This window comes from Kogia breviceps, chromosome 4, assembly GCF_026419965.1.
Source record: "Kogia breviceps isolate mKogBre1 chromosome 4, mKogBre1 haplotype 1, whole genome shotgun sequence".
In the NCBI taxonomy this organism is placed as follows: domain Eukaryota; kingdom Metazoa; phylum Chordata; class Mammalia; order Artiodactyla; family Physeteridae; genus Kogia; species Kogia breviceps.
The window spans coordinates 174,242,869-174,269,108 of record NC_081313.1 but is presented as its reverse complement, the minus strand read 5'-3'; the positions used below and the strand labels follow the sequence as shown (position 1 = coordinate 174,269,108).

Genomic DNA, 26,240 nt, shown 5'->3' with positions numbered 1-26,240 from the left:
GCACAGCGAGATCAGCTGGTGCTTTGTGACCACCTAGAAGGGTGGGATAGGGAGAGTGGGAGGGATATGCAAGAGGGAGGAGATATAGGGATATAAGTATACGTATAGCTGATTCACTTTGTTATAAAGCAGAAACTAACCCACCATTATAAAGCAATTATACTCCAATAAAGATGTTTTTAAAAATAACCCTTTCACCAAAATAAGGCAGCTTTATGCGGTTAAAACATTAGTTCTTTGTCAAAGGTTATGTTCATCTGTCCTCATCTGCTGTCACCACCTGTATCTTCTTTAAAGATCATTTTTTTCATTGTAGCGACAGCTACATGAGGCTCCTTGGCTGCCCAGTTATGATTTACTGCCTAAATGTATAACACTGTCAAGCAAGAGCTCCACTGTGGTTTCACTTAAATGCTGAGCTGGTCCTAGTGTTTTACTCAAATCTCAGCAGATCTTGGAGGGACAATACTGGTACGCCTCATCACAGTCCTTTTTGCTTTTGCCACACATCCCATAGCCCCTGTCGCGTTGTTTGCAGCACTTTGTCAGGGAGGGGATGCCAATGTTCAGATGAACACCGAACAGTGAAGAGCCACATCCATTCGGCAGGGACGGTTTATCATCACAACGTGGGAAAGGCTTAGATCCAGCACTGCATTTACACTGGCAGAGCCAGTCCTCTCCTCCCAGGAGGTCCAAGACTGCATTCGGGCATTTGTCTTTCTCGTGAACACCCTTCTGGTTGCCCTTCAGGGTAGACCTCCAGCCGGTGGTCTGGGCCTGCTCCTGGCTCCTGAAAGTAGTGGTCAGGAGGAAGAGGAGGGCGGGAGAAAAGTCATCGGCGCCGCGTGGGACCCCACGGGTCGCTGGAGCAGCGTGATGGGTGCACCTCCACGGAGCCTCCAGGATGCCCTGGGCAGCCTTGCTGAACCCGGGCTGAGTGGCTGCAACCAGCTCCATACCCATGTGTCCTTCCTGGCTGGGAGGCTGGTCCTAGCCGCCTTCACTGGGCTTCCACTTGGAAGGAGGTCCCATGTACAGTATTTCTAAATCTTGTCTCAGAATGAAACCAGAAAGAGCTGGTATCCTTGAATTCTTTTTTCCTGTTTTGATGATATAGCCAAATAAGGGAGGGATTGTGTTAGGTCAAGTTCTGTAGGTGGGGGCTGGGTGCTCATTATTTGTTGGGGATGCTGCCAGGAGAGAGAGAGAGTGAGGAAAACAGGATAAGGTAGATGAAGGAGTTGAACAAAAATGTATGTTCTTAGGACTTCCCTGGTGGTCCAATGGTTAAGACTCCGCACTTCCACTGCAGGGGGCAGGGGTTGGATCTCTGGTCAGGGAACTGAGATCCCGCATGCCCTGCAGCGTGGCCAAAAAAATAATAATAAATTTTTTAAAAGAGGTAGGTTCAGCCAAAGTCAAACATCACCCTGATTCCAGGAGGAGCCCTGGACCATGGGTGATAACACAGAGTTGCTCCCACTCTGAGATAAGGGGCTTGCCTTTCGTACCCCCATCTCTAACAGTCATTAGCTGCAAGATGCTCCCTAAGGATGAGAATCATTACCTGCCAGAGCAGCTCCCGTTTAGATGAGGACAGTTTTGTGTGTGTGTGTGTGTGTGTGTGTGTGTGTGTGTGTGTGTGTGTGTGGTACGCGGGCCTCCCACTGCCGCAGCCTCTCCCGTCGCGGAGCACAGGCTCCGGACGCGCAGGCCCAGCGGCCATGGCCCACGGGCCCAGCCGCTCTGCGGCACACGGGATCCTCCCGGACCGGGTCACGAACCCGCGTCCCCTGCATCGGCAGGCGGACTCTCAACCACTGCGCCACCAGGGAAGCCCAGGACAATTTTTTGAAGGAAAGGGCAGATGTGAGTGATAATGTACCAAGCAGCACCCCATGGGGCCCTCCCAGGACAGGCACCCTCACTTCATGTCCTCCACCCACCTCTTGTTTGTAGAAAAACTTTATCCTCCTATGTCTTCCCTGAGTTCCAAAGAATAAATTTAATCAGAGAAGTGAAAAAATGCAGAAAAAAAGGAAAACAGTCAAGTGAGACAAAATAATAGTTTAGCCATTAAACAAAGTCAAGGACCTTTAGTTCCTCCTCAAGGGCTATAGATAATATTCTGTCCATGTCCTCTGAGCTGTTTTGCAGATACTGAAACCCCCACCAGATGGAAAGAAGTTAACAGTATGCTACCCACAAGCACATAGACCCCAGACCGGTTGGAACCAGAAGGTTGATGATGTTGACACCCAATTACCTTTCACCACCAACCAATCAAAAGAATGTCCACAAGCTGATCACACCCTGCAACCCTGTCTTTAAAAACCTTTCCCTGAAAGCCATCGTGGAGTTTAGGCCTTGGAGCTCTAGCTGCCTGGACTCCTTGCTTGGTGCCCTGCAATAAACCCTGCATTTTCCTTCACCACAACCTGGTGTCAGTAGATAGGCTTTACTACGAGTGGGCGAGCGGACCCAAGTTTGGTTCAGTAACAGTAACAGCCGTCTCACAACAGCTGGAAGATGGGTACATAAAGAAAAATCCTTGGGACTTCCCTGGTGGTCCAGTGGTTGAGACTTTGCCTTCCAATGCAGGGTGTGTGGCTTCAATTCTTGGTCAGGGACATAAGATCCCACATGCCTCACAGCCAGAAAACCAAAGCATAAAACAGAAGCAATGTTGTAACAAATTCTATAAAGACTTTAAAAGTGGTCCACATCAAAAAAAACCTTGGGGCTTCCCTGGTGGCGCAGTGGTTGAGAGTCCGCCTGCCGATGCAGGGGACACGGGTTCGTGCCCCGGTCCGGGAAGATCCCATATGCCACGGAGTGGCTGGGCCCGTGAGCCGTGGCCGCTGAGCCTGTGCGTCCGGAGCCTGTGCTCCACAACGGGAGAGGCCACAACAGTGAGAGGCCCGCGTACCACAAAAAAAAAAAAAAGAAAGAAAGAAAAATCCCTTTGTTCTTTGGTGGGGGTGAATACACTCATGACATTAACAAAATTTGATTTTTTTCCTTTATTTGTTTCTTTAAAAATATATTTTCATGGAACTAGTTCTAAGGAGTAGGCCAGGAAATGGGGCCATGGGAGGTACTAACATCATCCTCTACACCAACACAACATGAATTAAGCCTGAGTGACATCATAATCCTTGAGACTGTAAAGAATTAAGAATTACATGTAAGCTGCTCACCCCTGGCTTTACCATGTAATGATGCAACATGGTTTATGGGAAATCATTATTTTGAACACTTTAAAATGAAGAGGAAGTGACATTCATATTCTATATAGCAACTTTTGAGGCAGTGGGTAAACATAATCAGACAAAGTTTTGAGCACTGTAGTGAACACTCCTGGTGCTCTGTCCAGATCCCATTCATCACTTTGCCTGTCAAGTTATGTACACACCCCACCCCCAGAGGTAGCCCATAACCAATGACTGACTAAAACAGGGGAATGAAAGGCTCTGCCTCAAGATGGATCATCTCCATGGTACCCATTCCAGAGCTCCCCCATGGAATTAGCTGGGACAACCCATATCCTCCCTAAAATAATCATGTGAATTCCAACCCCTTCTACCCCTGCCCCCAATAAACCATGTACATCCCAACAATTACCCCCCCAACAAATTATTTGCATGCTAACTGTTCCCCCCAACATATCATGTACAGTCTATTACCCTCCAAAAAAATCATTTGCATGCCAACACTTACTCCTCTAACAAATTATGTCATCCCAACCCTTACTAACCCAACAAATCATGTGATCACAACCCCGCCTCTCAGACAAATCAAGTGCTCCCAAACCCTTACAAAAGCATGTGCATTCCCCAACAAAGCATGTGCATCTTAATTCCTACCTCAAGATCTGCTAAAAGGAGACTGGCCTAAGATAACCACATCATAAAGGAATTTCTATCAATTAGTAGAAGTTACTTTGGGACCTATTGTGAAGGTTTCCTGGGAGGAAATATCTCTTCTGGGTCTGGGAGTTGGAAGGGGAGCTAGAGTTAGAGAGAGAAAGGAAATTTCAGGTAGAGGGAACAGCGTGTGAAAAAACAAGACTCCTTGAGAATGGGGATTTTTGTCTGTTCACTATTTTATCCCTTGGACCCAGAATGGAGTAGTGCCCTCTGGGGTGAGGCTGTAGATTGAGCCTGGACTCAGATATGTAGATGCCAAGAGATTCCCATTGCTGAGAACTACTGGCCCCTACCACCAGGAGACCTCTCAGGAGCTAGTCAGTTACTTGAAACAGCTGATAGCTACTCTAAGGGTTACAACAATGAATAAACAAAAATCCTTGCCCTGTGGATCTGGCATTCCAGTAGTGTAGAGAGACAATAAACAAAATCAATAAAGTAAATAAGCAAACTGTTTTGTATATTAGAAGGTGGTGGGTACAATAAATAAAAATAATTGGGCAATAGGGATGGGGCATGTGTGTGTGTGTGTGTGTGTGTGTGTGTGTGTGTGTGTGTGTGTGTGTGTGACTTTAGACAGGGCAGTCGGGGAAGGCCTCGCTGACAAGGGGACACTTAACCAATAACTTGAAATGAGGAAGTGAGACATATGGTTACCTGAAGGTATCTGAGGAAAAGCATTTAGATACAGGGAACAGCATAGGCAAAGGCCCAGAGGCAGGAGAGTGCCTGGCATCTTCAAGGAAAGACAAAGAGCCAGTGTGGTCAAAGCAGAAAAAGTGAGGGGGAGCCTGGGAGGAGATGAGGGCAAGGATATGACAGGGGCAGATCATGCAGGACCCTACAGGCCACAGTGAGGAGTTTGGCTTTTACTCTGAGTGAGGTGGGAGTCACATGGGCTCTCAGCAGAGGAGGATCAGGATCCGACATGGATTTAACAGGATGACATTACCTCTGACCTCAGTAGAGCAACGAACACCCAATGCAGCCAAAAATAAATTATTTTTTTTAAAAAAAGCTATTATAATCTCATCTTATCACAGGTAAAAAGCTAGGGATATTTGGTTTATACTTGTGTGCTCTACTGAGGAGTGTAAGGGTGGTAGAGCTTGTTCAGTAAGGATAACATAAAAATTCTAAAGAATAAGAAGGCATTGTGTCATAGTTTGTTAGGTTTGGTGGTACATAATATACGGGTGTACCTTAAAATCAATGATGCCTTAGGTTTGGTTACATACAGAATTCATGGGGAGGGGAGATGTTAACTCTACCTTGGGGTAGGGAAAGGGGCAGAGTAGGGCTCTGGGGGATCCGCCTTGGGGGTGAAGGAAGGACATACAAAAGAATGCACACATGGAAGACTTGGCCAGGGGCAGAGCAGTGGAGGAAAAAGGCAAATTCCTGGTGGAGGGGACCACCCGGAGGCTGGACCATGCCTGAGCAAGTACTCAGGGCAGATGAGCAGCCTGAGGGAGAGGGGTGGGAGATGAGGCTGGTGAGGTGGACTGGGGCCAGAGTGAATATGATTTATGTGCCTATGAAGCACATTTAGCCTGCAAAGTATCTGTGGGGCTGTGAGGCAGGTGTGTGCTGGGCTCAGATTCTTGTTTCAGAAAGCTTTCCCGGATGCAAGGTAGAGCATGGGATGTAAAGACAACCATTTAGGAGACTGTTGAAGCTATCCCTATTCCCATATCAGAGATGCCTTAGGGACAGAAAAGTTGAATAATTTTCCCAAAGTCACACAGCTAATAAATAAGTACTCAAGCTAAGATTTGAAACTAGGCAGTCTGGCTCTAGAGCCAGGACTCTGCAATAGCATTGGCCTGACCTTTAGGTGGCACTGCCTGTCTTTCTTGATCAACTCTTGCCTCCAACTTTCATCCCCTCCCCACTTCCCCCCTCCCCAGAGGGCCACTAGGGAGAAACAACAGGAAGGCCCAGTACATGGCTGCTGAGCCAGTGGGATGTTGAGAGCCCAACAGTCTTACTATGTAGGACTCATGGCCATGTCCACCCCAATAACTGGTTAATTCCACCATGCTCCAACCACCCAAGGAGGTCCTTGTTCATCTTCTCTCATTCACATACTACTCTCCATCTCTCTCTGGAGTTGACTATACTTGGTGCCTCCACTTCTTCACCTCCCATTTTTTCCTCGATCCACTTCATTATGGCTTCCATCATCACCACCATCACCATCACCATAACCACCACCTTTAGCACCACCAGCACCACCAGTACAATTGTCCCCACTGCCACCATCACTTCCACCACCACCTCTGCTAGCTTCACCAGCACCACCACTACCACCTCCACCATCTTCATTACTACCATCATCCTCACCACTGGAACTACCCTTAGAACAGCCTCCTTACTGCTCTGTCCTGTGAATATTTTTTAGTCTTAATTCATTTTGGTCTCTTTCCTTGGTCTTCCATGACACCATACTCTACTCATTTCCCCCCATCTGTCTGACCACTCTTGCCCTGTCTCGTCTATTAGCTGCTCTTCCACGCCCAGATTTTATTTATTTTTTATATAAATTTATTTATGTCTGGTTTGGGTCTTCATTGCTGCACGTGGGATTTCTCTAGTTGCGGTGAGCGGGCTTCTCATTGCAGTGGCTTCTCTTGTTGCGGAGCACGGGCTCTAGGTGCTCGGACTTCAGTAGTTCTGGTGTGCGGGCTCAGTAGTTGTGGCACATGAGCTTTGTTGCTCCACAGCATGTGGGATCTTCCCGGACCAGGGCTCGAACCCATGTCTCCTGCATTGGCAGGTGGATTCTTAACCACTGTGCCGCCAGGGAAGTCCCTCCACTCCCTGATTTTAAATTACTTACTCAGAACTCTATTCTCACTCTATAATCTCTCTCTAAATGATTTAATCCATTATCATGGCTATAACTATCATCTATTGGCTGGGGGTGGGAGGGAAAAGACCTCTTTTTGTGATCTAGATTACATATACAATGTATATTGAAATCACAATACTTCAAAATCAACTTACCCAAAACTTAATTTTATCTCTCCCCCAAAACCTGCTTTTCCTCCAATGTTCCCTTTCTCTGTAGCTCTATATAGAAAAGATTGTGTTAATTTTGTTCACTGCTATATCCCTAGAAAGTAGCACAGATCTTGTCACTCAATAAAATTTGTCTTAATAAATATTTGCTGAGAGAGGCAATGACTCCCAAATCCTGCAATTGGTCTAGATAGCTCCAAATGACCAAATAATAATCATCTTCTACAAGACTTTGAGACTCCAGTCAGATCTGGTGAGTGCCATATTTTGAGGGGGAAGGGGGATCACAGATTTGTAAAAAATGACACTTTCAGAAACTTTAGATATCAGCAGAGACATCGTAAATTCTGGCATACCCACCTCGAAACCACAGGGTTATTTAAAGTTTATTTTGATCCCACGGTCACTTCCTGATGCTCAGACAATGCTCTGTAATTAAAGGGCATTCCTTTCCTAGGGTCAATTGATTCTGTAATCCCAAAGGCAATCAACAATAGCTAGGAAAACATACTACCAAGGAAACATCTGAAAACAAGTGAAGAAAATGTAAAGAAAATAAATTAATGAAAAGCAGAACCATGGGTCTGATGGTGAAAGATGGAAGAAGTTCACTTTTCTGTTAGTGGTTTCCTATGTCAGCTGACCTAAGATACATGTCAAGTCTCATGAGATTTCCTTGAGATAGGAAAAGTGGTCGAGAGGGAGCACGGTAGGGAGCTTTGAGAGCTGACTGGCAAGGATTACCTGAACACAAGAATGCAAGGGTCATCGCTTCTTCCAGGTATGTGTAACCTTAACCTACCCCATATCAGGGGCTACTTGGTTCAGCAATTAGCTGTCTTTTCCTTCTCCTTTTTCTTCTGCTCTGCTTTGAACACTCTCCTTTCACCCTTGGGTTGTGGTTTCCTTCCTCACCACCCTATTCAAACTACGCTCTCAAATATCCGTAAAATCGTCCTTACGGTCGAATCCAATGAGTTGTTCATCTCCCTCTTCACAGGTCTTGTTTTTGAACTGATATTCTCTCCTCCTTGATAACTTCTGTGACCTAGCACTGCCCTGATTTTCCTCTGCCTCTCTTGCTATTCTTTCTTTCTCCTCCTTTTGCCTTTTCCCGAATATTCATAATAATAACCAAAATTTTCGAGCACTCACTATGCTCCTTGCATATTAATCCATTTCATCCTCATAATGGGCTCATAAGGTGGGTACTAATATTATTTCCATCTTACAGATGAGAAAACTGGAGCACAGAGAGGTTATGTTACTTGTCCAAGGTCACACAGATTGTAGATGGCAGAACCAGAATTTGAATCCAAGCCTTCTTGCTTCAGATCTTTGTTAATACGCCTTTGGGTTTTTTCCTTCTCTTTTTCTACTCTCTCTCCCTAGAGGAATCTTAAGATCCCATGGCTTCAACAACTACCTCTGTGCAGGTGGTTCTCCAACTCTGAAATCCCTTCCATTCTCTGGCTCCAGATCAAATAAAAATATCAATAGCCACACTATCAACCAAAGCTAACATATGTTGAGCACCTGGTATCAAGCTAAGATGTTCTATATTCATTATCGCACAGTACCTCCACATTACAGATGTAAAATGGTATCACAGAAATGGTGCTCAAAACCTCACAGTTATTTAGTTGCAGAGGCAGGTAATAGATCATAAATTGTATCAAAATAATATAAGCTACTTGAAGGCAAATGTCCCCGCACTTTTGCAGCCCCTTCTGCAACATCTTACATATAAGAGGTATCCAGTATATATCTGTGGAGTCAAATTTAAGTGAGAGAGAATGCAATTTTTTATATATCAATTATGCCTCAGTAAAGCTAAAAAATTCTTTTAATGAGAGAAGCTCAAAAAAGATGTTTCCTGCTTTTGGGCAACTGCAGGCAGAGTCCTGTAAACTTCTGAGATGGATTATTTGTGAATTTCAGTTATCCATGACCTCTCTGACCACATCACTAGATGGAACAGACAGTGTAGTAGAATGAGTATCTGGTGAAGAATTTAAAAATAGAATTCTAGTGCAAATAAAGTGATAATAGAGGCAGCTAACATTTATGGAGTGATTTCAGCCAGACACTGTGCTTTACACAATTCCCTCATTTATGTAATCACTCCAACCCCAGGAGGCAGGCAATGCTGTCACCCTGTTTCGTATATGGAAACTTATGTGATGGTACCCAGACCTCCTGAGTTTTAGGAACCAGGAAGTACTTTTCAGCCGTATGTTTTACGAGCTGCCTCTGCAAGCTATAGTCATCACTGGGGCAGCTGTAATGTTAGTGTAGGTGCTGCAAATTAATCATTATACAAAAGTAGGAAAAAGGGAAATTTAAATGTATTAAGACATATTCCAGGATTCTGCCATTAAGCGATTCACATCCCAGCAGAGAATATATTCACCGGACCATCAAAAATATTCAAAATGCTCCATGAAAGCAGTTGCATAAGTAATTGATCACAGGACAGACCTGGCAACTTCTTTAGAGAAGAATAAGAGCCTGGGAGGAGGAGTAACAGCCCCCACCAAAGATGTCAACATCCCCTGAAACGTGTGGATATGTTACCTCACATATACAGGGGACATAGAAATTCTCCTCTACCCTCTTATGGTCTCTGGCTGGGAATAAGAATTAAATTGACATAAGACAGATTAATAGGAGAGAAGCATACACATTTAATTAAATTTTAACATGTGCATGGGAGCCTTCACAAGAAAATAAAGACCCCAAGAAGTGACCAGAGCACAAAGTTTTGTACCTTTTAGACAAAGAAATGATAAATGTGTGAGGAAACAAGACAAAGGGATTGGGGCTAGATGCAATAAATTGTGAGGAAGTGACTAGAAGATACAGAGGAGGAGAAAGTATTGGAAGATAGGGTTATTTTATTAAGTTTGTACAGATCTATTTCAAGGTCCATTCACAGTCTCTGGGAGTAAAGATGCTCTTCTCATCCTGGTACAGGGAAGGCATCTTTCTTGTGGGAAATTATGGCCAGTTTTTAGATAGAAAAGGGTAGGTCATAAAGCGCTTCCTGCATCTTCTGCCTTTCAATTGCCTCCAGCTCAAAATAATGAAAATGCCAAAGTGGAATATTTTGGGGTGGCATGTCCTGAACCCCATCACATGGTCAAAAGGACTTTGCAGATGTGCTAAAGATATTGAGATGAGCAGATTATCCTGGATTATACTGGTGGATCCAATATAATCATAAGAGTCCTCATCAGAGGGAGGCAAGAGAGCAGAAAGGAGAGAAGATGTTATGCCACTGGCTTTGAAGATGGACCAAGGGGCCATGAGCCAAGGAAGGTGGGCAGCCTCTAAAAGCTGTAAAAAGCAAGGAGATGGATTCTCCCCTAGAGCTTCTAAATCAGCCCTACTAACACCTTGATTTTAGCCCAATGAGAGTGATTTTTGACAGAATTGAATTTTCTACAGAATTGTAAGGGAATATATTTCTGTTATTTTAAGCCACTAAATTCAGTTAATTTTTTACAGCAGCAATCAGAAGCTCATACAGGGAGACCCAGTAAGTGTTAGTACTGGCCTCCCTTCCACTCTTAAAGGGTCACTGCTAGCCCATAGGATTTTCTCCCAAATCCTGCAATTGTTCTGGATTGCCCCAAATGACCAAGTTAGCATATCACACCCCTACTGAACTTTGAGGCCCTAATCAAATCTAAGGATCAGCATCTTCTGGAGAAAGGGCACCCCTTCCTCAAGTCACTGTCACAATAAACTGCCAACTTAGGGTGTACAATCTGAAGAGCTCCTCTTTGCATGCAGCACTGTGTGGGATTTCTGAAAGGGAGATCATGTGGGGTGGTAGGTTAGCAGTAGGAACCCAGAGCCTGGTTTAATCTCAGCTCTGCCACTGGACTAGCTCTGGGAAATGGAGCAAGTTACTCAACCTCTCTGTGCCTCTGTTTCTTAACCGGCACAATGAGGTTAATGCTAATAGTATCCACCTTTTTTAAAACATCTTTATTGGAGTATAATTGCTTTACAATAGTGTTAGTTTCTGCTCTATAACAAAGTGAATCAGTTATACATATACATATACCCCGATATCTCTTCCCTCTTGCGTCTCCCTCCCTCCCCCCCTCCCTATCCCATCCCTCTAGGTGGTCACAAAGCACTGAGCTGATCTCCCTGTGCTATGCGGCTGCTTCCCACTAGCTATCTATTTTACATTTGGTAGAGTATATATGTCCATGCCACTCTCTCACTTTGTCTCAGCTTACCCTTCCCCCTCCCTGTGTCCTCAAGTCCATGCTCTAGTAGTACTGTGTCTTTATTCCTGTCTTGCCCCTAGGTTCATTACCTTTTTTTTTTTCAGATTCCATATACATGCGTTAGCATATGGTATTTGTTTTTCTCTTTCTGACTTACTTCACTCTGTATGACAGACTCTAGGTCCATCCACCTCACTACAAATAACTCAATTTCATTTCTTTGTATGTCTGAGTAATATTCCACTGTATATATGTGCCACATCTTCTTTATCCATTCATCTGATGATGGACACTTAGGTTGGTTCCATCTCCTGGCTATTGTAAATAGAGCTGCAATGAACATTTTGGAACATGACTCTTTTTGAATTATGGTTTTCTCAGGGTATATGCCCAGTAGTGGGATTGCTGGGTCGTATGGTAGTTCTATTTTTAGTTTTTTTAAAGAACCTCCATACTGTTCTCCATAGTGGCTGTATCAATTTACATTCCCACCAACAGTGCAAGAGGGTTCCCTTTTCTCCACACCCTCTCCAGCATTTATTGTTTGTAGATTTTTTTGATGATGGTCATTCAGACAGGTGTAAGATGATATCTCATTGTAGTTTTGATTTGCATTTCTCTAATGCTTAATGATGTTGAACATTCTTTCATATGTTTGTTGGCAATCTGTATATCTTCTTTGGAGAAATGTCTACTTAGGTCTTCTGCCCATTTTTGGATTGGGTTGTTTTGTTTTGTTTTGTTTTGTTTTGTTTTTGCGGTACGCGGGCCTCTCACTGTTGTGGCCTCTCCCGTTGCAGAGCAGACTCCGGACGCGCAGGCTCAGCGGCCATGGCTCACAGGCCAAGTCGCTCTGCGGCATGTGGGATCTTCCCGGACCGGGGCACAAACCCGTGTCCCCTGCATCGGCAGGCAGACTCTCAACCACTGTGCCACCAGGGAAGCCCGGGTTGTTTGTTTTTTTAATATTGAGCTGCATGAGCTGCTTGTAAATTTTGGAGGTTAATCCTTTGTCAGCTGCTTCATTTGCAAATATTTTCTCCCATTCTGAGGGTTGTCTTTTCGTCTTGTTTATGGTTTCCTTTGCTGTGCAAAAGCTTTTAAGTTTCATTAGGTCCCAGTTGTTTATTTTTGTTTTTGTTTCCATTTCTCTAGCAGGTGGGTCCGAAAGGATCTTGCTGTGATCTATGTCATAGAGTGTTCTGCCTATGTTTTCCTCTAAGAGTTTGATAGTGTCTGGCCTTACATTTAGGTCTTTAATCCAATTTGAGTTTATTTTTGTGTATGGTGTTAGGGAGTAATGATGAAAAAACTGAAAGTGAGATTAAGAAAACACTCCCCTTGGGCTTCCCTGGTGACGCAGTTGTTGGGAGTCTGCCTGCCGATGCAGGGGACATTGGTTCGTGTCCCGGTCCAGGAGGATCCCACATGCCGCGGAGCGGCTGGGCTGGTGAGCCATGGCCGCTGAGCCTGTGCTTCCGTAGCCTGTGCTCCGCAACGGGAGAGGCCACAACGGTGAGAGGCCTGTGTACCGCAAAAAAAAAAAGAAAAAAGAAAACAGTCCCATTTACCATTGCAACAAAAAGAATAAAATACCTAGGAATAAACCTACCAAAGGAGACAAAAGACCTGTATGCAGAAAATTATAAGACACTGATGAAAGGAATTAAAGATGGTACAAATAGATGGAGAGATATAACATGTTCTTGGATTGGAAGAATCAACATTGTGAAAATAACTCTACTACCCAAAGCAATCTACAGGCTCAATGCAATCCCTATCAAACTACCACTGGCATTTTTCACAGAACTAGAACAAAAAATCTCAAAATTGTTATGGAAACACAAAAGACCCCGAATAGCCAAAGCAATCTTGAGAAAGAAAAATGGAGCTGGAGGAATCAGGCTCCCTGACTTCAGGCTATACTACAAAGATACAGTAATCAAGACAGTATGGTACTGGCACAAAAACAGAAATATGGATCAATGGAACAAGAGAGAAAGCCCAGAGATAAACCCACACACATATGGTCATCTTATCTTTGATAAAGGAGGCAAGAATATACAATGGAGAATAGACAGCCTCTTCAATAAGTGGTGCTGGGAAAACTGGACAGCTACATGTAAAAGAATGAAATTAGAACACCTTCTTTTTTTTATTCCACGTGTTTTTATTTTAAAATAAAGGACAAAAAACACCTCATATTATTTTACATGTACTTACAAGATAGTTTTCTGCATATATTATTGATTTTATTGTTTGATTGAGTGTGATTCATTTTTTAAAGTTCTCACATTTCTGCCCAAGGCAGTGTTTGGCTCACAGCAGTCATTCTTTCTATATATTTGAGATGTTTTATGGGAATTAAAAACTTAAGAATTTATGTCATTTGAGTTCTCTTTCTCATGAATATTTTAATGATCTGATTTACTAACCCCTTGACACTAAGATCACTCATTTTTTAAAAAAACTATATATCAGATTTTTCTAGTTTATAATATAAAATAATTTAGATTAGAATCTGTAAATCATTGTATAATTTCAATATTTCCAACTATAGATTTACTATGGAAATACCAGTCATAGTCAGCTTTCTGGTTTTGTTTTTCTTTGTTTTGTTTACCATTTAAACTTTTTATCTTATATTGGAGTATAGCTGATTAACAATGTTGTGATAGTTTCAGGTGCACAGCAAAGCGACTCAGCCATTCATAAACATGTATCCATTCTCTCCCAAACTCTCCTAGTTTATAATATAAATTCAACTAAAATATCATTAAAACAAACAGAAGCCATAATTTGGTGGCTCAGAAAAAAATAACTTTGAAGTTGAAGTTAATAAATGCCAAACATAAACTTTTCCCTGCTAAAACTAACACTAGAGACAGTACAAAGAATATTATAGGATGATGGCTGAATGACTTTTAAGCTTTTAAAAGAGTCTCAGTGATGCAATTTTAGTTATATTTGAAAGTATTTTTATTCTTTATAAACCAGCTATTATTCCTTATGTCTAAATTCCTGGTTGAGAGAAGAAAACATTTGTATATGTCTCTAAACTGGGTCATTTCTATATTTTGCAATTCTCTGTTTTAAAAACTTGCAGCTAAAAGGAAAAGTCAGAAATATAACCTGAAGAGCAGGAAAGATGAAATATTTAATGCTGTCCCCTAGAGTTTGTCTGCCCAAATTGTCCCTCCAGTTCATAATTCTTTCATAAGGATTTCAAACGTTCATATGTTTATTATTAAACATTATTTCAAGGGACAGTAATTTAATTACTATCATGAGTATAATTTTTCAATGTACTATTTTTTATTTCAGAGTCTTTTGCAAAGCATTGTTTAAAATGGTGCATGCCAACGAAGTCTCCAAACTCCTTAGCAACTAGATACTCTCAAAATTCCTTCTAAAAACCAAAATCCGCCAGTAGATATTTGCTAAAAATTAATTTTTCTAGTATTCACCTTCTAAAGTCGTTAGAAAGCTGAAGTATGTTCATGTACCTAAAATGTTTAGAACAATGCCTGGCATGTGGTAAGAGCTCAATTCCTCTTGGATATTGTGGAGGCTGCCCTTAGAACTTTGCCCAATTTTCCCCACCCAGGAAATCCTCTCCCCAAGACATGAAATTTCACTAGTGTGTTCATAGGCAGGATAGAGGGGTGTTTTCATCACAGGGCATGCCGCATTTTAATCCAAAAATTCCCATCTCCTCCAAGTCTTGCTTCACAGACACCAGCAACCACATCTTCTGAACCTCCCCAAGGAAGCCAAGACATCCCCCCCACCCACTTCTCCAGACTCTCATCCTCGAGCCCTCCAATCCCAATCCTTTACCCACAGGAATCAAAGTTTACCAGCTCCACCAAACTAGTCCACCCTCACCCAACCTGTCATCCAACTTGGTAAACAGACACCTTCCATGACAAAGACCCACTTTCTTTTTTTGTTTTGGCTTTATTGAGGTGTAATTGATACACAAAAAATTGCACGCATTTAATGCACACATCTTGTTGAGTTTGGACGTAAGCATACATCATACACCCATGATATCATCCCCACAATCAAGATATTAAGCATATCTATCACTTCCAAAATGTTTATTATTTGTGGAAATGTTTTTCTTTTTCTTCTTTTGTAAAATGATTAACATGAGATCTATCCTTTTAACATATTTTGAAGTATACAACACCAAGTTGTTAAACGTATTTGCTGTGTTTTACAGCAGATCTCTAGAACGTATTCATCTTATATAGCAAAAACTGTATCCCCATTGAAAAAGAATGTCCTGGTAACCACCATTCTATTCTCTTCTTCTGTGAGTTTGACTACTTTTCATATAAGAGAAATCATACAGTATTTGTCCTTCTGTGTCTGGTTTAATTTCACTTAGCGTAATGCCCTATAGATTCATCTATGTTGCTGTAAATGGCAAGACTGCCTTATCTTTTAAGGTTGAATAACATTCCATTGTATATATATATATATATATATATATATATATATATATATATATATATATATATATATATATACCACATTTTTTATCCATTCATCTGCAGGACCCACTTTCTTAGGGGGTAACCAATGTTGCAAATAAGATTACTAGTGACTGGACCTGTGCACACTAGAAGAGTCACATTGGTTGTTCATATTGAAATGTTTCCACACCGTGTGTAAATAATTGTTTCCCAGAATTAGCTTCCAGGACACTCCTGCCAGCCCAGACCCTTCCCTGGGACCCCATCGACTGCCTCACAATTCAGCGGCTGAAAGATTAATACCTGCTGCCTCAGAGAGGGTCTCCAAAGTCCATTCTGATTGGCTAGTTCCTGAACCATATCAGTTGTTAAATATTTTGTATATTGTACTTGCAAGTGGCAAATTATTCTAGACATTAGTATGTTATAAGAGAATGAAAAGAAGGTAAGGAGAGAACTAACAATCAGAGTAGTGTAAGGTTTATCAAGAAAGTAAGAGAAAAGCCACCCATCTATCCAGCACCTTTGGGTCTTTGCAGAAGCAAGAACATGGCTGATGACACCACCAGATGTTGGGAAGGTTTGGGGAAGAAAAAAATAGCACTTTAGCAGCAACAGTAGAAGTAGCCTTCACATAGAGGCAGCCTTCATTTTTCAAAAAGGCAGAAACAATACTTCCCTTCCAAGACATGTTTCTGGAATTTTGCCTATCCTCCATCAAGAGGAAGACTCTGGTTCTGGTCCACCTGAGTCTGGGTGGACATGTGACTTGCTTGTAACCAAGAGAATATGGTGGAATGGAGCTGCATGACTTCCTGGGCTGGATCTTGAGAGGAGATGTAGCCTGGTTGGCCAGAACACTCATGCTTAGAGCTCTGAAGTGCCATGGAAGCTGCCTGACCAAGGCTTACGTGATGGGAGGAAGCCCAAACTACCCTAGGCCCTGAGACTACATGAAGCCATGTCCAGCCAGTTCCCAGATGCTCCAGCACCATCACTGTCTAACAGCAACTGTATAAGAAGCTCCAAGCCAGAACTATTCAGCTGAGCCTTTCCCAGATTCCCAAATCATAGAAACCACAAGAGATAATAAAATGAATGTCTACATTTCGTGATAGTTTTATCCAGCAATAGATAACTGATACTCAGCCCTTGGAGAATATCCTAGAATCTTTCCTCAATCATTTAATGTCTCCCTTCTGCTTCCCTGTTTCAGGACTCTGCTTTCTGCTAAGCTTGTCAGGAGTTGTGGCTCAGAAAACCAAAGGTGAGTGCTTAAAGCCTGACTTTCCCATAGCCAGAGATCAGGGAGGGTGTAGACCAATAATGCACCTGGGACCACTCACATCCTCCAACAAGACAGAGGAAGGGGGCTACTTCTGGGAACAGAAATGGGGCAGGTTTACTCCTGTACTTCTTTTTAAGTCATCGTTTTATCGAATTTGAGTATATTTTAAGTTATCTTTTTTAAATTTTACTGTTATTTGTCTATTTATTTGTTTTTAGTAACCACAGTGTGACCGAGGTAGAGGTAGAACAGTGAATAAAACACACCAAGTTTCATGAAGTAAACATTCTGGTGGGGAGAGACAGAACATGATGATAATCATTTCATTCTGGACACAAGCAAGTCAACAAAAAATGAGCAAGTTCATTCCAGGTTAACTTTAATCCCTTGGCGATCTCACTAGATTCTGAATCAGCAAGCCTAGGGTGGGGCCTGAGATTCTACATTTCTAGCTAAAAGCTAGGGATGCATTCTGAGTTGCCAGGCTCTGCACATTTTCCCCCTCATCATGTTCCCTGCCTCCACTCTGTGTGAACCCTGGACAGCTCCCAGATTTCTCCACTAGACTTAAGCTTGAGATATGTCCTCAGCCCCCGTTATTTCCATTCATTTTCAAGGGGCCTCAAATTAAGATCTTTAGTGATCTCCATCTAAATGAAGTTATACATAGTGTTACAAAGACATCATGCACCCTTATCACCATATACCATCTGTGGTACCCTACGAATTCAAATTTCTGTAATCATAGATGACATTTAATATGCTCCAGGCACTGCCTAAAGAACTTTATATGTGTTAATTCACTTATTCCTCACATTAACCCATTTTACAGATGAGGAAGTTGAGGCACAGAGAGGTTAGGACATTTGTGCAAAGACACACAGGTAGCACCTGGTGGAGACAGAATCAAACGCAGTGTCCCAGGTCTTAAGCAAGTCATTCCCCTTTTATATATTCTGCAACGATCTTGAGGATAGCACAGTTATATTGCATTGAAATATTTGTGTTAAAATTAACTTGTTTAATGCCAACCTCAGTCCTTTATCATGCAGAAGAATCACACTTTTTTCTGTAGCTTGGGTTTGGTATATTTAACTTTTTAATGTACTGACGTCTCACAAGAGGAAAACGGTGCAGCTTCCCCAGCCTTGAGAGGCCTTTGCTCAGAGGCAAAACCAAATGATAACAGGAGAGATTTTGACTCTGGTGACATCTGACCTGCCTCTCTTCTCCTTGCAGGGACCTGTCCTCTGTGCCCCCAGGATGCTTCCTGTGTCAATGTCACTCACTGTACCTGCAACCATGGATACATTTCTGAATCCAGGCTGAAATACTTCACATACCCCTTGGAGATATGTGAAGGTAAAGGGGTAATTTTCAAATCACCTAGAGGTAGATGTGGAAAGAAGGCGGGATAAGGGCTTTGAGGAGGTAACAGTAATATGCAATACTGAAACCTCTGCCAACTCAACCTTCACCAAGAAAGAAATTCTTCCATGAAGTCAGAAAAGTGGGCTCTTCCAGAACCTAGTTTAGGTCTCAATTTTCTCCTCCATAATGTAGGGATAATAATGCTGACCTCATGATAGCAGTAAGGGGTTTGAATAAGGTAATAATAAATGTAACCGTACTCCATTAATAATAAAGCATTGTGCAATTTTTTGTACAAATTTTTTAAAGAGAGAGATTATGTACTGAAGTCATGGCAAAGAAAGAATAAAAGCTTGGGCAGAAACTTTTTAAAAGTCCTGTGGTCACCTAAGATGCAAGATGCTGCCTCAACTCAATAATCTAAAGGTCCAATCCTATGGAAGAATGAACACTCTAGAGTTGAGTAAATATTAGGTTTTTCCCCTTTCCTGCTTTTCAACATCCCTCACCTTTCTTTTACTCTAACAAGTAGATTCTATCTTGCCTGTGTAGAGAATTTTTTAACTCCATCCTCTTACCCCAGTAATCCATCGATACATATCCCAGTAATCACAGAAACTGTCTTCAAGTTTACAAGTTTGCAGTTGGGAATTCCGATACCAGACTGAGTCTCATTCCTTTGTAGTGAATTGTAACTACTTTCTATCTCACATTTTGTAAAGTTTTTTCTTGGGAGACCATCCTTATTTTTCATTGGTTAAGGGTATGTCACAGGACAACCCTATCTGAAAGGCAGGCTGAGAAAGAGAGCACCTGAGAAACGGGAACAAGATTGCCATGCTTGGCCTCCCAAACAAGGAATAGCTATTGAGTAAGCAACAGCATCAGCCACACTATGTCACACTCTGAAAATCCCAAATTCCCAGTTTCCTGTAACAGATAGGGAAATCACACATTTTTACTTCCCACTTGACATCGTTGTAAAGGGGCTACAGTGATCCTGAGGACTGGAGACATATTGATTTAACAAAAACATTCTAACTCATTTAGTTAGTTTAGCAGATGTATTAATCTGCTCAGGTTCCTATAACAAAATACCACGGGCTGGTGGCTTAAACCACAGAAGTTTACTTTATAACAGTTTTGGAGACTGGAAATAGTCCATGATCAAAGTTCTGGCACATTCTATTTCTAGTGAGACCTGCCTTCTCACTGTATCTTCACATGGTCTTTCCTCACTGGACATAAGGGCAGAAGCAATGGTTTGGAGTAGCACTCCTGTGTCTCTTCTTATAAAAATGTTAATCCTATCAGATCAGGGCCCCATTCTTATGATCTCATTTAACGTCAATTACCTCCGAAGAGGTCCCATCTCCAAAAACAGCCACACTAGGAGTTAGGGCTTCAACATATGAACTGGGGGTAGGTGGGAGATACAAACACGGTCAATATCCCATCTATATGCCTTTGGCATTTTTCATTCCTTCGTACACCAAGTCTGAGGCTTTCTCTGGCTACTGAAGACCACTCAGTCCACGCTCAGGACAAATGGAAGCACTGGAGTGTTTACATTCCCTGGGAACATTCCTCCACCAATAAATGACAAGATTTCGTGGATAAATACCCCAGCTCCCTCACCCCTCAGGTAGGCTTACCTGAAGTGCATGCTCTACACTGCCTCTCAGAGGTTCCCAGAGGAATTGAGCTTCAGTCGCCCACAGTAGAAATTTCCTGGATAATACCCCCTTTATTTTCTGCCTTCCCTTCCCTGTTTCATTTCACCATTTCCGTTCCAGTGTTTTCTGGGACCATCTCCCAAATAAAGTACTTGAAATTGAATCCTTGTCTCAATGTCTGCTCCTTGGAGAACCCAACCAAAATCAACGAAGAAAGGAAAGAACAAAGACAACCACTACCTTAACTGAGTTGTTTTGGAAAGCCAGGATAGAGCCTGGTGGAAAGGATATAGCTTTGGGCACATATTTAGATGTTCAATAAATCTTTGTCAAATGAATGACCAAATTTCTCCTTTGTGTTCCAGATATTGATGAATGTAAACCACCCATTAGTATATATTGTGGTGTGAATGCTGAATGTCAGAATATCAAAGGAAGTTTCTACTGTCACTGTGAGGCTGGATATAAACTCCTCTCTGGGAAAACACAATTCAATGATTCCAATGAGAACACTTGTCAGAGTAAGAAAATTCTTGTCTTCTTTTCTCCTTTTCTAATTTTTAATTGAGTCTAACACCGGAAAATAGATACTTGTGGTGGGGCCAGGACATGTCTATTTTCTGGAGGGAAATAGGTGATGGAAAGAGGAGGGGGAAAGGAAAGAAGGAAGTTTAGAGAAATAATGGGGTTAAGAAGCCAAGTGAGGGAGTTCCCTGGAGGTCCACTGGTTAGGACTGGGCCCTTTCACTACCATGTCCCCGGGTTCAATCCCTGGTTGGGGAACTAAATCCCACAAGCAGTGCAGTGCAGCAAAAACAAAAAAAGAAGAAGAAGAAGAAGAAGGCAAGTTGGAGATGGAGGTGACAGGGCTGTGGCTAAGATAAGATTATTTGAAATGCAAAGTAAAGAAACCCACTCAAGCTAACTTAAGCAGAAAAGATGAGTTTATGATAAAGACGCGTGGAAAAGTCTTGGAACTAAAGGGCAATAATACAGCTGGGATTCTGGAATGGACTGAATCTGGGGACCAAACACTGTCAGGGCACCCCAATCCCTCATACTCTGGGTCTACTCCTTTCTTCTCTTTCATTGTAAACTGTCTTTTCTGACTCCTTGTCCACAGGACAGGAAATATGGCCACCAACAGCTCCAAATCTTACCATTTTTATTGATCCAACCACCCAAAGAAGGATCAATTGATTCTCTCTTGGGCATAATTGCATATTACTTAGAAATGTACAAATTGGCCCAATTTGAGTCATATGCCCCCCCTCAGATCTGTGACCTTGGATAAGCATGATCACTGTCATAGAAATCATATAGATGGAGAAGATCTATACATAAGAAACATGGGACTTGGCAGACTATCCATGATGTATTGACTACAGTTGAAATCATAAGAGAGAGGGTCTTTAAAGCTAAATTCTAGGAAACTGATTTGTGGAGAAACAATAATAGTGATAGATAATGTTTATTTCATTTGTACTATGTGCCAGGTACAACACTAAGTGCTTTACATTCATTATTTCATTTATTACATGAGGGAAGCACTGTTATTACAGATAAAGAAACTGAAGCACTCAAAAGTTAAGTAACTTGTTCAAGGTCTGCCAACTAATAAGATGATTTTTAACTTAGGTCAGCCTATATTGAGAGTCCACACTCAGCCACTTGCTACACTGCAACATGGGTCTCAGGGAAGCCATAAAAGGGACAAAGCATGCTTTTTGGTGCAATAATAATAATAGTAGTAATAATCAGTTATTCCTCTTTATCAGTCAAGATCAAGCCTGGAAAACAGAAACACACTAGGTCTTTTAAACATAAGTAATTTCATATAGAGAATTGGTGCTGGTGAAGGAAGAGCTGAGAAGTCAAAAGGACCGTGAAGCAACACAGGGATTAGCAAGAGCAGAAATCTGTAGCCATCCTATACCCAGTGAGACAGAAGAGGAAGTGGTATTACCAGGACCCCAAAGCTGGGTCCATCTGATGAGAGCTGGAAATTTGGAAGATATACAGCCCTCAGGGGGCTATTGCAAGGATTAAATGAGACAGTACCATTTAAAGCATTTAGTGCAGTACCTATAAGTATTTGCTAATATTGCTAGCTTTTCATCTGATTCTCAGGAAAGCCAAACTACGTTAACACCCCTGCTCCAGATAGAAAGGTCTGGGAAAGTTCAGGTTGCTCTTTAATATCAAGAGTATGTTGTCCATCAATGGGAGGTGCTCCTGCAAGATTCAGGTCCAGGTTACCCTATTTCCCCAAGTCTCAGGCTGGAGCCCACACCAGGGTCTTGGAGCTGCACGTGACCCAAATGTGGGACTGAGGTCCAGGTGGGGAAGGTGACAGAAATGAGCGCGGGGTGCGTAGGAAGGGGTTGCTGTGCCATAAGTCCACCACTAACTCAGACAATCAATAACTAGTTGTTAAATGAATTAATGAATAAATGAATGAAAGAACATGATTGAACCCAAAGTGAATTAGTGTTTTACTAGGGAACAGTCACCTCTGTTGACAACGTATAAACAGGCTGAGATTTTGCCTGTGTTATGATGTTAATCTGTTAAACTCACCTTATCTTACAAGAAAGAGAAATGCCTTAGTATTTCCTAATTTTAAGACATTTTCTAATTTTAAGAGCTCTTTTCTATGGATTGAGTCCATCCAGGGTTAGTTAACACCAAGGTTGGTAGGTCCAAGAAAGCCCTCACAAACAAAGTATGCATCTTTCAGCCATAAGCATGTTTTTGTACATTGAATGTGGTTTCCAATAACAAACACTTTCCGACTCAGGCTGTAAGTAAAAGTTTTTGAACTCTTAAGACAAAACCTTCAATGTACAGGAAAACGCTTTGCTCTTTTTAGCAAATAGATTCAGCTGAAAACCAAGACACAGAATAAGTATAGATTTAACCTCAGTATGATGGTAACAGATATGTAAACATTTGCTAGACTTTTCTCATCTTTCTAAAATAGAGATGATTATCCTCACAACGTACAATACAAGAAGCAATATACGAAGGTCCCATTAACAGCTGAAGATCATAAACTGACATTCTAGTCTCAGTTATAATTCCCAGCCAGGCTGAATTTTAAAACCTGAAGCACCTAATTTTCTATTTCCTCAGCCATTTCAGTTATAATGTTCAGCCAGGTCTGAATGAAAGAATTTGGGGCTTACAATTTTCCACTTCCTCTATGCCAAGGTATCTCTACCACAGCACTATTGACATTTGGGGCCCCATAATTCTTTGTGGTCAGAAGCCATTCTGTGCATTGTAGGGTGTTGAGCAGCATCCCAAGCCTCCACCCACTAGATGCCTGTAGCATCCCCCACCCCAAGTCATGAGAGACCACCAAAAATATCTCCAGCCATTGCCAGTGTCCCCTGGAGGCAAAATCACTCTTATGTTGAAAAACACTGCTCTATGCCACGACAGGGAATCTGGACTCTGATCCCCCCAAAGAGCAAATGACCTTGTCAGGAAATATAAAGTGTATGAGTTCAGACCTTCTAGATGCAAAGTTACCTACCTTACCTGCCAACCTCTCCACACTTTTACTTTCAATTCTGACTGTAACATCCTTAGTTGTCTTTTTCAGAAACCACCCCCTCAGAGACAACCAGTAGCACAAAAGAGGTGAGTGGAAGCTGAATCCTGGAACCTAGCCAGGTAACAAATATTTACAAATCTCAAAGCTAGCAAATGGAGGTGAATACTATATATTATATGTGTGCTATATGTCATATACCATATATATGATAATATAAAATATATGATATATATTATGACAATATATTTTGATATATTATATGTTAATTATAATATGTGTTAATTATATTATTATAATGTTATCTAATATGTATTATATATTACTATGATATATACATGTATATCACTATGTTTATTGCTACATATCTCACTATAGAGATAGATAGATACAGTATGTATGTAAATAAGGGTGTATGTGTATGTATATATAGGTATGTGTGCGTCTGCCCCCTACAGAGAAGATCTCTCCCAAACCAAGAAAGACAGACTAAGCAAGACTGTATTAGGATATGCTGAGCTGTTGTAACAAAGAGACCCAAATATCCAATGGCTTTAAAAAGATGGATCTTTATTATTTTCTGACTTATCAGTCCAGAGGAAAGGAATCCAGGCTGGTGAAGAGATTCTACTCCATGAGACCATTAAGTTTACCCATGGTCTTTCCATACTGTTGCTCCATCATCCCCTGGCATCTTGTCCTCAACTGCATAGCCAAAGCTGGGTTGCTGCAATGCTGCATTCATACTGGTGGATAGAGGGTAGAGGGGGCCCAGGGCAAGTTCTCTGGAGTACAAGGTGAAGAGGAGAGAGTAGAGAGAGGGCCTCTCTCCTCATCTATTCACTATATGATATGCTAATAATGTCAGGATAACTTCCTTGGAGACATGTTTTTTTTTTTCTTTCTTTTTTTTTTTTTTGGATGTGTTGGGTCTTCATTGCTGTGCACAGGCTTCCTCTAGTTGAGGCAAGCAGGGGCTGCTCTTGGTTGCAGTGCGCAGGCTTCTTATTGAAGTGGCTTCTCTTGTGGCAGAGCACAGGCTCTAGGCACACGGGCTCAGTAGTGGTGGCTCATAGGCTCTAGAGTGCAGGCTCAGTAGTTGTGACGCGCGGGCTTAGTTGCTCTGCAGCATGTGGGATCTTCCCGGACCAGGGCTCGGACCCGTGTCCCCTGCATTGGCAGGCGGTGTCTTAACCACTGTGCCACCAGGGAAGTCTCTAGAGACATGTCTTAAGGTGACAACCCAGAAGTCTCATATATCATAGCCAAACCTAGCTGCAAGGGAGGCTGGGACAATATGGTCTGTGGTTGGGTAGCATGGCCCAGATAAAATTTGAGGAATTCATTCAATTATTAAAAGTAGGAGGGGGAAATGGATATTGTAGGACAATTAAAAGGGAGAAACCAAAAAAATGCCTGATAGGTAGTAAACATTTAGTGTCTGTAAACTGACTCTGAATTTTAACAAAGAGAACGATCTATGTCTCTGAGAATCTACAGTCTAGCAGAATGGACTTGTTCCTTATTTGCCCTACTCCCCACCCTCACCCTGCTCTACTCCAGAGAAACTGTTCATGCCTTGACCTCCCAAGCTCCAGGCCTCCAAGTACATGCTGTTCTCTCAACCTGAAACTCCTTTTCCCAGTTCCTCACCTGGCTGGTTCCTCCCATTCTTCCTTACTCAAGACTCAATTCAGGGGACTTCCCTGGTGGTGCAGTGGTTAAGAATCCACCTGCCAATGCAGGGGACACAGTTTCGAGCCCTGGTCCGGGAAGACCCCACATGCTGCGGAGCAACTAAGCCCGTGCGCCTCAACTACTGAGCCTGCGCTCTAGAGCCTATGAGCCTATGAGCTTAGTTCACTGGTCTGGGAACTAAGATCCCACACGCCTCGAGGCAACTAAGCCCATGCACCACATCTACTGAGCCTGTGCTCTAGAGCCCGCACAGCACAACTACTGAAGCCCACACACCTAGAGGCCGTGCCCTGCAACAAGAGAAGCCACCACAATGAGAAGCACATGCACTGCAACAAAGTAGCCCCTGCTCACCACAACTAGGGAAAGCCCGCGCGCAGCAATGAAGACTCAACGCAGCCAAAAATTAATTAATTAATTAATTAACTTTTTAAAAAAGACTCAATTCAGGTGTCATGTCCTCCTGGATGGCCTCCTTAAACTCCTCCATCTTAGTTAATATCCCCCCAGTATGTCCTTACAGTAGGGGATGTGGGGTTTAGAAGTGTAGACAGAGGTTTGAATCCCAGCACCACAATGGCAAGTGACCTGGGCAAAATGATGAGCTCTCTGTGTTAGGGTTCTCCAGAGAAACAGAACCAATAGGAGAAAAAATATAAAGAGATTTGTTATAAGGAATTGGCTGACAGACCCTGAAATCTGCAGTCGACAAGCTGAAAACCCAGAAGAGTTGATTGTGTAGTTCCAGTTTGAATCCAGAGGTCTGAGACCCAGGAAGAGCGGATGTTTCAATTGGAGTCTGAAGGAAGAAAACAGTGTCCCAGCTCAAGGCTGGAACTGTCAGTCAGGCAGGAGGAACATCTTATTCTAGTCAGGCCTCCAACTGACTGGATGATCCCCAGCCACATCAGGAAGGACAATCTGCTTTACGTCATCTATCCATTTAGATGTTAATTTCATC

The 26,240-nt window shown here is 42.3% G+C and overlaps 1 protein-coding gene and 1 pseudogene across 1 annotated transcript in view; one reads left to right on the top strand and one right to left on the bottom strand.

Moving 5' to 3' along the window:
* Nucleotides 1-291: 291 nt before the first annotated feature.
* LOC131755832 (group XIIA secretory phospholipase A2 pseudogene) lies at nucleotides 292-966 on the bottom strand (annotated as a pseudogene).
* A 6,627-nt stretch (nucleotides 967-7,593) lies between these two features.
* ADGRE3 (adhesion G protein-coupled receptor E3) overlaps nucleotides 7,594-26,240 on the top strand; it is a 39,158-nt gene continuing 20,511 nt past the window's right edge. The window contains exons 1-5 of the mRNA XM_059059770.2: nucleotides 7,594-7,737; nucleotides 16,904-16,954; nucleotides 18,215-18,337; nucleotides 20,388-20,543; nucleotides 23,633-23,670. Coding sequence (XP_058915753.1) covers nucleotides 7,713-7,737; nucleotides 16,904-16,954; nucleotides 18,215-18,337; nucleotides 20,388-20,543; nucleotides 23,633-23,670 — 393 coding nt within the window. The 5' untranslated portion in view covers nucleotides 7,594-7,712. The remainder of the gene's footprint in view (nucleotides 7,738-16,903; nucleotides 16,955-18,214; nucleotides 18,338-20,387; nucleotides 20,544-23,632; nucleotides 23,671-26,240) is intronic.